At 37.4% G+C, this 12,036-nt stretch overlaps 2 protein-coding genes across 2 annotated transcripts; one reads left to right on the top strand and one right to left on the bottom strand.

Annotated features, from left to right (window-relative positions):
• Nucleotides 1-783: 783 nt before the first annotated feature.
• Nucleotides 784-1,852, top strand: LOC132057127 (thaumatin-like protein). The gene is made up of 2 exons (XM_059449584.1): nucleotides 784-923; nucleotides 1,017-1,852. Exons 1-2 carry the CDS (start codon nucleotides 872-874, stop codon nucleotides 1,688-1,690), a joined length of 726 nt encoding a protein of 241 aa, XP_059305567.1. The 5' UTR covers nucleotides 784-871; the 3' UTR covers nucleotides 1,691-1,852.
• Nucleotides 1,853-1,943: 91 nt separating this feature from the next.
• On the bottom strand, nucleotides 1,944-6,064 carry LOC132057126 (uncharacterized). The gene is made up of 6 exons (XM_059449583.1): nucleotides 5,907-6,064; nucleotides 4,890-5,032; nucleotides 4,737-4,787; nucleotides 3,031-3,252; nucleotides 2,804-2,906; nucleotides 1,944-2,708 (listed from the first exon to the last, which is right to left on the bottom strand). The coding sequence occupies exons 1-6, from the start codon at nucleotides 5,990-5,992 to the stop codon at nucleotides 2,123-2,125; spliced, it is 1,191 nt and encodes a 396-aa protein (XP_059305566.1). The 5' UTR covers nucleotides 5,993-6,064; the 3' UTR covers nucleotides 1,944-2,122.
• Nucleotides 6,065-12,036: the final 5,972 nt, after the last annotated feature.

Raw genomic sequence — 12,036 nt, forward strand, 5'->3', positions numbered from 1 at the left:
AGAATCTGAATGAAAGATGAAATTTTAAGGCAAATACACCGCGGCAAAGTTAAGAAAAAATCGATGCATTCATTCATCTGAAAACATTTTATCTGTTAAAGTTTGAACACACTTCGCAAAATTCCTGGCTTTGTCAGTCATGTATATATGTATTTTAACTTACATACGTGTCTTGTACATAATATTGTTCCCCTCCCCCCCGCCCCCCCCCCCCCCCCCCACCCCCCAACCACAACAAATTTCCCCTTCCCCTACCCCCGATTTTCCCAAAAAAGAAAAAAAAAAAAAACACGTAGGGAATGGATGTGTATCACAGACAAATTATCTGCTTAATAATCAAGGGAATTCTAGACTCTGATGAATGAGTTAAGTTGAATGGGCTGATAGGATGGGCTGCATTATTAATCTAATGGGATTGGAATTAATCCTATGTTTGGTTGGTGGGATAACTTTTTTGATATCCCATCCAATCCCATGTAGATGGGATAAAAGGTGGGATTAGTAATCCCACATAAAGGGTGGGATTAGTAATCCCATCTTATCCCACCCAATCACATCTACATGGGATAACTTATCCTCCTACCAAACGATCCCTAACATGTTCCATCACATCTAACCATGTAAAGTAGTTATCTCCAAATCTCACTAAGCTATAGTGATGTACAAGTCCTTCACTTGAAGCAATGCATATATGCTTTTTTTCCCAAAAGAAAGGTCCAAATTTAACGTTGGTCATATAATAATTTAAAAGCACGCTGTCACATAGAATGTTCAGTTTGTGCTTTAAAACCTTGGTTCCAGATATAAGTAGCTAGCTCATTCACTCCCTACTACTCAGTATAGCCGAGCTTCAACCACTCAAGTGTCAAAAATGCTAGTTTTATCTTATCTACTCTTTGTAGTCCTCTTTCTTGTCAGCACAGGTAATTCTATGACTCATAATCCATTTCCTTGCTTCCTTGATCGTATGCACAACGTTATTTTGACTTGTTTTACTTTTTGTCATGTGACTGCAGATGGGACACAACTTATTCTAGTTAACAACTGCAGAAGAAGCATATGGCCTGGAATTCTTGGCAATACAGGGAAGATGACTCCTAAAGATGGTGGCTTTCATATGAGAAGTGGTGATGAAGTAGTCTTCGACGTGCCTAAGAAGTGGGCGGGCAGGATATGGGCGAGGCAGAATTGCCACTTCAATAAGACTGGCCAAGGATCCTGTGACACCGGAGACTGTGATGGCCAGTTAAAATGTCGGGGGCTAGGAGGTAAGCCCCCAGCTACTGTTGTCGAAATGACACTAGGAACAAAGACTTCGCCCTTGCATTTTTACGACGTGAGCTTAGTTGATGGCTTCAACGTGCCGGTTTCAATCAGACCTCTTGGTGGAGGAGTAGGTTGTGGCGTAGCGGAATGTGATGTTGATCTGAATATATGTTGTCCATCTGCACTAGCAGTGAAGGTTGGTAGAAAAGTGGTTGGTTGCAAGAGTGCTTGCTTGGCTATACAATCAGCCAAGTATTGTTGCACAGGAAAGTTTGCAGATCCCAAAACTTGCAAACCAACTATTTTTGCTAATCTGTTTAAGGCCATTTGCCCCAAGGCTTATAGTTATGCATTTGACGAGTCTTCTAGCCTAAACAGATGTAGGGCTTCAAGATATGTCATTATTTATTGCCCTCCTAAATAAGAGTTTTGAGAATCTGTATACAAGTTTCTTGTACCTTAGGATTGGATGGAAATACATGTCCAACTAGAGGCACTTTCTTGTCCCAACTTATGTAATTCAGTCTTAGCAGAAAGTTAAATGAAGGCCAATGAACAGCAGTATTAGTACTAGTTGAGATTCCTATATGGTGATGAAATTCACCAAAATTAAAAAACACAATCAACAGTTGATGTTCTAAACATATTGTAACCAAAAAAAAATAAAAAATAAAGCATTACACAAAGCTTTTGGTTAAATATCAAATGAAAAGAAGAAAATTGTAAGGATGACACATGGTGGAGGAAAAAGATGATAAATTATCCAAAAAAACACTAGACATCTAACGTACAAAATCACTTGTAATATCATAGGACGCATTAAACCAAAGAACCTGGCAACGCCTAAACATGTACATCACGCAGAGGTGTCTCTATTTTCTTCCCCAGCCATGGTTCCGCTGGAGCTATTTTGCGCAGGAGGACCCTGTGCAGGTGGACCTAGGCCTATCAATAAAGGAGCCTGTTTCTTTTCATTACTTGGCTTAGTATCCTCGTTCCTATTCGGAGCCCAAGCTCTCAAAGGTGGTTCGAAGTGCTTACTGGCAACATCGGGTGGTAATGCATCCTCTCCAGGGAGAACAACTAGGCCTTTCTCTCTAAGAGAAGAAGGTTCATTGTAGCAGGTATTCCAGAGGGAATCTACAAGCTGCCTCTCTTCTTTGGCAGCACCAAGATCTTCAGCTGACATAGAGGAAATCCCCTTGATTCGGTCCTCGAGTATTTGCTTGAGTTTCTCATTTTCTTCATTTGATGAGGAGCCAGCAATCTCTCCTGTCCTGTCTTTGGCAAGCTCAAGAAGTCCTCGTAAGGCACCCTCTCGCACTTCTCCATCCTCACTAGAGGCTAGATGCATCAAAACTCGAGGAAATCCTAGCTCAGTCACTATATTGCAGTCTGAATGATTCTCATTAAGTAAATAATGGATCAAATTAAGGGCTTTCCTGCAAAAGAACAAAAACAATACCTATTAGAAAGAGAACGCTTTATTCATGGTTGATTCAGAAACATCTGGAACATGATATAGCGAACATAGTACCTTTGAAACCTCACACTCTCAGAACTCAAAGCATCTCTTAAACCTGCATAACCATTTGCGAGACGAAACGCAGCAATAGCAGGCTTGTTGTGCCTGATTAAAGCTGGAATAAAGGAAAAAAACAAAAAGCTAATTGATCAGCGCTACTGCAACACAGATGACATGACAACTAAAATTAAAGGACTCAATTAACTAATGAATCATTAATCAACAGGAAAAGTACTCACATGAGATTGCACCAAGAGCTTTAGTGCGAGCAGTGACATCAGTATCTGAGGTGAAATTTGAGAGAAGAGGTTCTAGGCCATTAGCTTCCATTACCAATTGTTGGCTCTTCGGATTGTTCTGAACAATTGTACTTACGACTTCTGCCGCTTTGGCTCTAATGTTAGCATGTGAGTTCTTTAAGTAACCAAGAAGAGGCACCAATCCACCAATTGAGTGCAGATCTACAAAATTAACATTAAATGGAGAGAGCATGAGATTACAACTTCTTATGAAGGGAATAGCACATAGTTAACTTTAAGACTCCAACAGAAAATGATAACAAAAGCGAGTAAGGAGAACAAAATCCCCAAGAAATGGGGAGGGGGAGGATGCAAAGAGTGGCAACTCCAAGAGTTAATATCTATGAGTCAGTAACACTAACAGAGTATAAACCACCTCCCAAAGTCTCAAAGAAACCACCTTTTTTTTTCTTTTCTACTTGGTATACCTTCCTTTCTTTACTACTAGGTTGAATAGAAGTTTCAAGGCCCTCACACTGTGTAGTACGACGACACTGAGAGTATATTTATATGAAATACATATTAAAAGAAAATCATGACTGCTTATATAAACTATCAGAACTGACCTTACGACGAAAAAAAGCAGAATGAAGGATCAGACTGATGCATATTACAGACTACATAATAGTGTCAGCTTGGTCCACTAAGCTTCATATTTTTTATTTTTTATTTTTTTGTTGTTTTGTTTTCCAACAAGTACTTATTATCTGACCTCTAGGAACCAGAGGTAAACACAAGGAAATCAGGTGCGACATCCAAGAGGATTACGTGGACTGAGGTTTTTATCTGTTTGGATATGTAATTATGGAGCACAAACATCTTCAATAGAGATGCACATGAAGTTGCATAACTTTACTGAGTACTTAAGATGAGCGGATGCACGTCCTTGAATTAATCCGAAGTACGAGATGAGAGCATTATAGTTACTGCTATTTGAGAGAGAATGGACTCCAGTCTAAGAAAAAACCCATGTAGAATGAAAATAAATTTTTCAGAAATTACTGAGGGCTAGTGGTGCACGCGCACCGGTTCAGTACTAGGCAATAATGGGTACATCTCTCTACCCTTCTCCACTTAAATACCAATGATTTTAAATGTGGCAGAGCTCAAACACGTGATGTGCAACATTGGAGAGTTCAACTAAACCTATGATATTATTAAGAAAATGGACCTTCGCCGACTCAACCCCAAGGCTAGCTTAAAAGGTGACGATTGAGAAAGACCATACAAAGAGACAAGAGCTCATTCTTCCAACCGATCTGAGACATGCTTAACTCTCCTCTGAACGCCCAGAGTAGACATCTGGAGCATGAAAATTTAACATAGGAGCCTAGTATTCGATAAACTAAGAATCATACTGGTCTAGCTCTAACACCATATTAAGAAATGACTAAATCAACGACAAAAGCTAGCTCATGTGATCAGAATTGTCTAATACTATGTTTGAAGACAACACAATCTATTCCCTCAACTAATGTGGCACATTCTAACAGATATATCATCAAATAAAACCTTCCATATATCACTCAATCAACTAGACCTCAATTCCAAATTAGTTGGTTTCTCAATAATCATGGAAAACTTGTAAATATCAAATCATGATATGCATACGTTGCTGAAGAATTAAGTCACAACCAAGAACTCACCATTAGCCATGTCAATCGATTCGACGTGCTCTTGTAGCTCATCCAGCATATCTGTGAAATCATCAGGCCAGCAAATAAGACCAAATGAGCAAAATTCTATCATTACACATTATCCAGAAAAACTATAAACCCAAATGCCTCAAGCACAGGTACCTTCAATATCTTGGGAAGTCACCCCCTGTGATTCCAAGACCTGCTCTGGTGTTTGCATGACAAGTGTAATTTCCTTCATTCTCTTTATTACATCAACAGTTTGAGATTGCATAGCTTCCATGAACCATCTCCTGTCCTCCTCACTGACCCACAGTAACACAATCAACCAATAATTCCAACATAAAAACCAATGTGCAGACAAAAGAACGAATTAAAACAGAAACTTTATTCCTATTACTACAGCAATTAACCACACCTCAACCCCAACAAGCTGGTGCAAAAAACATCCCGTGTTAGCACGATCGGGGAAAGGGCCGCACCTCAAGGGGTGTGATGTAGACAGCCTACCCTAATGCAAGCATTAGTGGCTTTCAACCTACAAGTCACATGGAGACAACTTCACCGTTCCAATCATATGTAAACTATTTTTAGCTGGTTTTCAACCTACAACACCCCTCTTTTATACAGGCATAAATCTGGCTAGGCTTTTTACTCTTTGTTTTTTAAATAACCGAGAAATCCGTCTACGACAAATCCTTAGGACCAACTGCAGCCTATGAACCGAGGATAATGCGCCGCCCACCCCTCTACCCTTCCCCACTTAAATACAAGGCTTAGTTCACACAGCACACTAAGTTACTATTCAAATAACTACAATCCAAGAAAAGGAATTCAATCGAAAAATCCCAAATCAAAGTTGCAATCTTTTTGCCGTATAACCAACTTCCACACAAAAGAACAAATAAAAACAGCAACTTTATTCAAAATTACTACACTAATCAATTCGCCTTAATTACTTCCACACAAAAGAACAGATAAAAACAGAAACTTTATTCAATATTTATATAACTTACAACCCAAGAAAAAGAATTCAATCGAAAAACCCCAAATCAAAGTTGCAATCTTTTTGGTATAAAAGTTTGCAGTCCATTAAAAATTCATCAAACCATTGCCCCAATACATAAATATTAAAAAAAAAAAAAAGGAAAAGAGTTTATATAAGAAAGGGATTATTACCTCAAATTGCGAGGAGGATTAGTAGCATCAGCATGAGAAAGACTCCATTTCAATAATCCATCCCAATTTGGTCCTTTGTCCGCCATTGCTAATTTGTTCTTGTTTTTTTAAACAAAGTTTTAAAAGCTAAATTTTCCAAACCTTAAGGGAAGACAAAGGTGTATATATAGAGGAGATGAGTATGCAGATGTAGAAGACGATGAAGAACTGTTTTTCGGAACATAAACCTTTCCAGAACATACTTGAAGTAACTAGAAAAACCGAGCTAGTCTGGGTTCACTGGAAATAAGGCCCATTATGACTTGAATGGATCTAAATAAGGCCCATTATGTCCTTCGCTGGGGGTGGTCTTTAATTTTTGTCCCTCAAAATGGTGGTCAGAGTTTGCAAATTTTTGGCTTAAAGCATAATTCTGCCTTATGCCCCAAGTGCTGCTTCTTGTCATGCCCTGCCAAAATGGGCTGGATTTGCAATCATTGTCCTTCAAAGGCACCTCAAATCTTAAGGCAGAATTTACATGGATATAACAAATTCTACCTTGCAAATTTTTTATTTTTTGTTCTTTAGCAAGGTGTAGACATTTGTCCCCGCAATCTTTTTTTTTTTAATTTTTTGTGAATATTATGACGCAAAAATTAAAGACTAACAATTTGAGGGCCAAAATTACAACAACCCGTTCAGCCTAAAAAAATCTTCAGTCTTTAATCCCTTGCAAATGGCTGGTCTACTTTTTGTTCTTTAGTAGGTGTACATACGCGTAAGCTGTACAACAACCTTACCTTTATCCCACCCAAGAAAATAGTAATAATATGTAGACATAAGTTTGATTTTAAAGGGCAAAAATTAAAGGCCAAACCATTTGAAGGACTAAACTTAAAGACCTGCACAAAATAGGGACAAAGGTGCGAATGACCCCTATGACTTTAGGCTCCCTCATTTGCACTTTTCGCCTAATTTTGTGTTGGTCTTTAATTTATGGCCATCATAACAAAAATAGTTGGTAGCGTATATATTTATATTTTTATATCATAATATCTCACAATTTATGCTTTAACATAGCTTCAGTTTCTAAAGAACTTATACCTCATTATTCATTAGGCATAATTCAGTTGTAAAAGGGCAAAATTAAAGACCAGGCCATCTTAAAGGTCAACGTGCAATTTTATGCTTACACGAAGTATCTAGATGATGCTAGTGGATGGGTTGGACATTTCGAATGGATCTATGACACGAAATAAAGGTCTCTCAGGATTGAGAGACCGTCAAATAGTCTGGCAATTGGCAGAATTGCCCTTCGTTTGGGGTGGTCTTTAAATTTTGCCCCTCATATTTGAAATCTTTAAATTTTCATTTTCTTAAAAACCCATAGGTTCCAGTTCAACCCAGTCAAATTTTTTTAAAAAATTCGCAAGGCAAGTTTAAATTTTATCCCTGAAGGAATGACCAAAGAAGGGACCAGATACTTGGTCTTATTTGGCATAAGTATGCCCCTTCGATAATATCAAAAATTTTATGTCAGATGCATAAAAGTTTGTTTATTGTGCCGCCACCGCAAAAAAAGGAAACCAAAAAAACTTAAAATTTTCAAGATTTGTCCCAGATAACTTTGATAATTTCACAAAGTTAGCTCGGCAAGATAAAAGTTTGTCATTTAGTATGTCACCGCATACCTTAAGGAGAACATAAAGTTATACGATTTAAGATACTTATAAGTTCATGCCTATAAGGCTAATTTAGATCTCAGTCCCATAAAATGTAATTCCTTAACAAAAATGCCGGGTTGTCACCCAATCTTTTTTTTTTTTTTTTTTTTAATTTTTTGGTGGGGTTCTGATTCGAACCTCATTATTTCCAAAGTCAAAAGTTAAATAAGGGCAAAATTAAAGACCAAAGAATATGAGGGCATAATTTAAGACCATGAAATATTGAAAAATTTAAAAAGACCACCCCAAAAGCAGGGCACTCCGCGCAAAAAAATGCAAATAGTCTGTAAGCCACTAAACTATGGCTCTAGGGCTTCGTTCTTTTGGGGTCATTTGCACTTTTGTCCTGTTTTGTCTGGTCTTTAATCTTTGTCCCTCAAATGAAACTTATGCCTAATGGGGCATATGTTCTTTAAGGGATCCGACACTTTTTGTCCAGTTAAAGAACTTACGTCCCACAAGGCATAAGTTTCATTTGAGGGACAAAAATTAAAGATCAGTCCACTTGAAGGGAAAATCATGCAAGTAAATGCTTCTTGTGGGATGATTCGCACAAATAAATCATTACGCACTGCTGTTTAAATTTGAGAAAAGACATCATTTCCCTCCGGAACTTGGCAAAGAAACTCACTTTAGCAACTAAACTTAATCGCAATTATTTTCTACTCCCCTAAACAACTTAACCGATAATTATTTGTCCTCTTAGCGGTTCGGAGGAGATACACCGCGCCACGTCATTGCCACATCATTGCCACATCATTGCCACGTCATTGGATACGTCAAAATTAAACTCTTCATTTTTATATTTTTCTTTTTATTTTATTTTTTCTTTCTTTTTCTTCTACTTTTCCTTCATTCTCACCACACTTGCACCACCTGCCACTGAACACCACCGCCGCCCACCTTCTTCCGCCCCTCCACCCCCACCCCACCGTGATTGTGATTTCTTCACATTGAAGGGACCACCAACCAGGTGAATGACCCCCATGCCAACCCCCACCCCATATATATATCATGTGATTTCTTCATTATCAAGAACCACCACGCCACCCCCACCCCCAACCAAACAACAAACCCGCCTTTCCTGCCCTCCCTAATTTTGCCGTTTCAGGATTTCTTCATTATTGAAGAAATTGCAATGTTCAATTTCTTCAACCGAGGCAATTTCAATTTCTTCATTATTCAACCGAGAAAAAACTATCAACAATTTTTATCCATTTGAACCGTAAAATAACCATCACTTGAAGAAATTTTATTATTTTTCTCTCCACCCCACCCCATCCCACCCTTACGTCTGCCCTCTTCTTCACTCCCACAAATTTTCGTTTCTTTTGTTTATTCAAAGTCAAATTATCTCTTCCCATAAAAAATCTTGACGAAGGTATTGAAACAAAAATCAAAAGGGACTTAAAGAAACTAAATTGAAAGAAACAAAAATTATCCAACAAAGAGGCATATACATTTCAACGTAAATTAAGCATTTTTCACCGAAAATTTTGTCAGTTCTACTTGGACCATTCCATTTCATTCAAATTCGAAAAAAATAACTATAAATGTTAATGTAATTTTTGCAAAATTTGAAATAGCCCCAACACAATACAAGAGAATGGATCTATGACAACCTTCACCAAACCCATGAAAAAGGTCCACCCTTTCAGAAAAAAAAAAAAAAAAAAAAAAAAAAAAGGAAAACCATTAAGAGAGATGGAACTTACGGTATTGAATAAAAACTTGGAGTGGGGTTTAGAAACTCGGTAGAGGGAGGCAAGGATGGTGGGAAGGAAGATGGCTTGGTTTTGGGGTCATTGGCACTTTGTCCCTGTTTGTCTTGGTGGTGTTTTGGAATCTTTGTCCCTCAGGGGAAACTTGGATTGAGGGAGGCGGGTGTGCGATGGGGGTTTAGGAAAAGAAGGAAAAGAATGAAAGAAAAGAAGAAAAGTTAATTTTAAATGGAAAATAAAATATTAAGAAAATCTTAATATATCATCCAATTAGAAGATGACATCCGCATGCAGTTGAGACCACTTTTAGAGTTTATTTTTTCCTCCCACGCGCTTTTAAGAACACTTTTAACGTCACCACTTGAAGCGGGGTAAATAATTATCAGAGTTGTTGTTTAGGGTAAATAATTACAGGGAAGTTTAGCACAAAGTGAAATCAAGTTCCGGGGGAAATGATGTCTTTTCTCTTTAAATTTTAAGGGATAAAAAGTAAAGACCAGCACAAAATAGGGACAAAAGTGCAAATGATATTTGGTACACAAATTTTGTGGGATTAAAAAAAGTTGTCTTGTCCATAAGTTATAACCAACCAGGGCATAACTTTGGATTTGAATTGAAATATATAAATATTTAGGTAATTAGTTTGAATTTGAATTGAAGATAAAAATATTTATATTGAGATTAGAAAGTATTTTTAGTTATGATAAAAAATAAAAATAAAAAGTCATATTGTGTAGAAGATCATGCAATGGAAATCCTAACAAATAAAATTAAAAAAAAATATTTGATAATAAAAATGAAATATGTATTATAAATATAATAAGGATAGTAGGTCTGGTTGCCGTTGGATGAATGGAGATAGCCATAACGTAAGCCCGAATTTTTAGTATAAAAGGAGATAGAGAAATCATATCTATTTTTCAAAATCAAGACGTTTGATTTCTCAACCCCAAGATGTACAAGGTTCTTCATAGTACCTGTCATGACTCACGATTCAAATCTGCAGGTGATATGGCACTAAAAAGCCACTGCCCACCCGGCGAACCATCATAGTTAACTCAGTAAAGAGAAACCACACAATCAAGTCAAGTCTCATAACATAGATACATAAAAATATCTCAATAATGTAAAAGTCTAGAAAGTAATGCAATCATGAAACACAACCCAAATCCCATAAAATAGTCGAGGAGTATCTACGGAGTCTAAATACAAAAGTCTAAAAGCTTAAGGACAGAGTAGAGATGCTGCCATGATCTGAATACGGCCAACTAGCCTCTATTGGAATCTCCACACGCTTCAAATAAGATCAATCAGGTCTAGCAACGCTAGTAGACGGACCTGTACGGAGCAGTGAGTGAAATTTGGTGAGCCTAAGCCCAGTTAGGTTATCGACCCGCTCCTCCGTCTTACCTCTCAGAGCAAATCCTTCAAAATAATACATGAAAGCAACAACAAAGCATGTATATATCTGATACAAAATGAATAAACATTTGCGATGAGGGGGTGGCTTTGCGACATGTTAAGTTTAGGGGGAGTCTCAATTTTTTTGATAGAGTTGTCGCAATTGCGGAGTCGTTTTTGCGACCTGAGTGTCGCATTTGCAAAGCATCCCTAAGTATAAAAGGTTGATTTTGAAATATTTGACATTTTTACTTCATATTTGACGAGATAAACTGCTGGTTGAGTGGACTTTTGACTTGGATTCGCATATTTCACCAAGGTAATAATTTTATACCTAATCTAAGTGATTATACTAGACTATGTGATTGATTTAACGCCTAAGTAATGAATTTAAAGATAAATATTTGGGAGTTTTGGACCTAAACTTGAGGGTGTAATTAGGTGATTTGAACGCCAGATTGAACTTGGATTTGAAACCTAAGAACTCATGGGGTTATGGTAACTTGATATTGTAATCAATTTTAGGTTTTAAACCCGGGGCCCAGGTTTGAATTTTGGTTGACTTTGAATCATATTAGTCAATTCTTGCAATATTAGTATCATTTAACTATTGTCTAACCCCGTAGATGATTATTTTGAATTAATGGGGCATATTTGGAAGCTACAAGGAAGGGAGGCAATTCAAGGAGGTTAGGATGCTTTATACCTAGGTAAGTTAAGGCTTTGGCCTCAACGAGTGAATTCTTTGCAAATTGTGATATAAGCGTATAGGCGAGGTGACGAAAACTTATGCGGGTAGGGGGTTACATACTGCGGTATTGTGTTATACCATGCCTACCTTGATATGGATATGACACGTGATTGTGGCATGGCATCTCTCAGTTACCTTTAGCACAAGCCGTTACTTAACAACACTACTTATGTAGTAAATCCCTTCTCTTCCTCAAGCTAATATTGAAAATGCTATTCCGAAAGTCGTCTCTAAATAATGCCTTTGTTCAAAAGAGGACTTGGTTTAAAGGTACAACTAGTACATGCGAGCCTAAGATCAAAGGCAGCTCCGAAAAGAGGTTTCTTAATTTCAGGTTGATAAAATAAAGTGTTAGTGCCAGTTGTAATAAGAAAGTCGAGTATGATGAAATCCCCTTTTCGAATGGGAATTCATTCGATCTTGTTTTCAAGAAGGAATCGCCATCACTAGTGGAAATTGAACCAGGAGCAAATTTGTAGGTAAAAATGGGGCACGGACCTATGGTCTCTTCGTAAAATTTGGTATTTTATTATATATTTTTTAAAAGTGTTATA

The sequence above is a fragment of the Lycium ferocissimum genome, chromosome 5 (assembly GCF_029784015.1).
Source record: "Lycium ferocissimum isolate CSIRO_LF1 chromosome 5, AGI_CSIRO_Lferr_CH_V1, whole genome shotgun sequence".
Lineage (NCBI taxonomy): Eukaryota > Viridiplantae > Streptophyta > Magnoliopsida > Solanales > Solanaceae > Lycium > Lycium ferocissimum.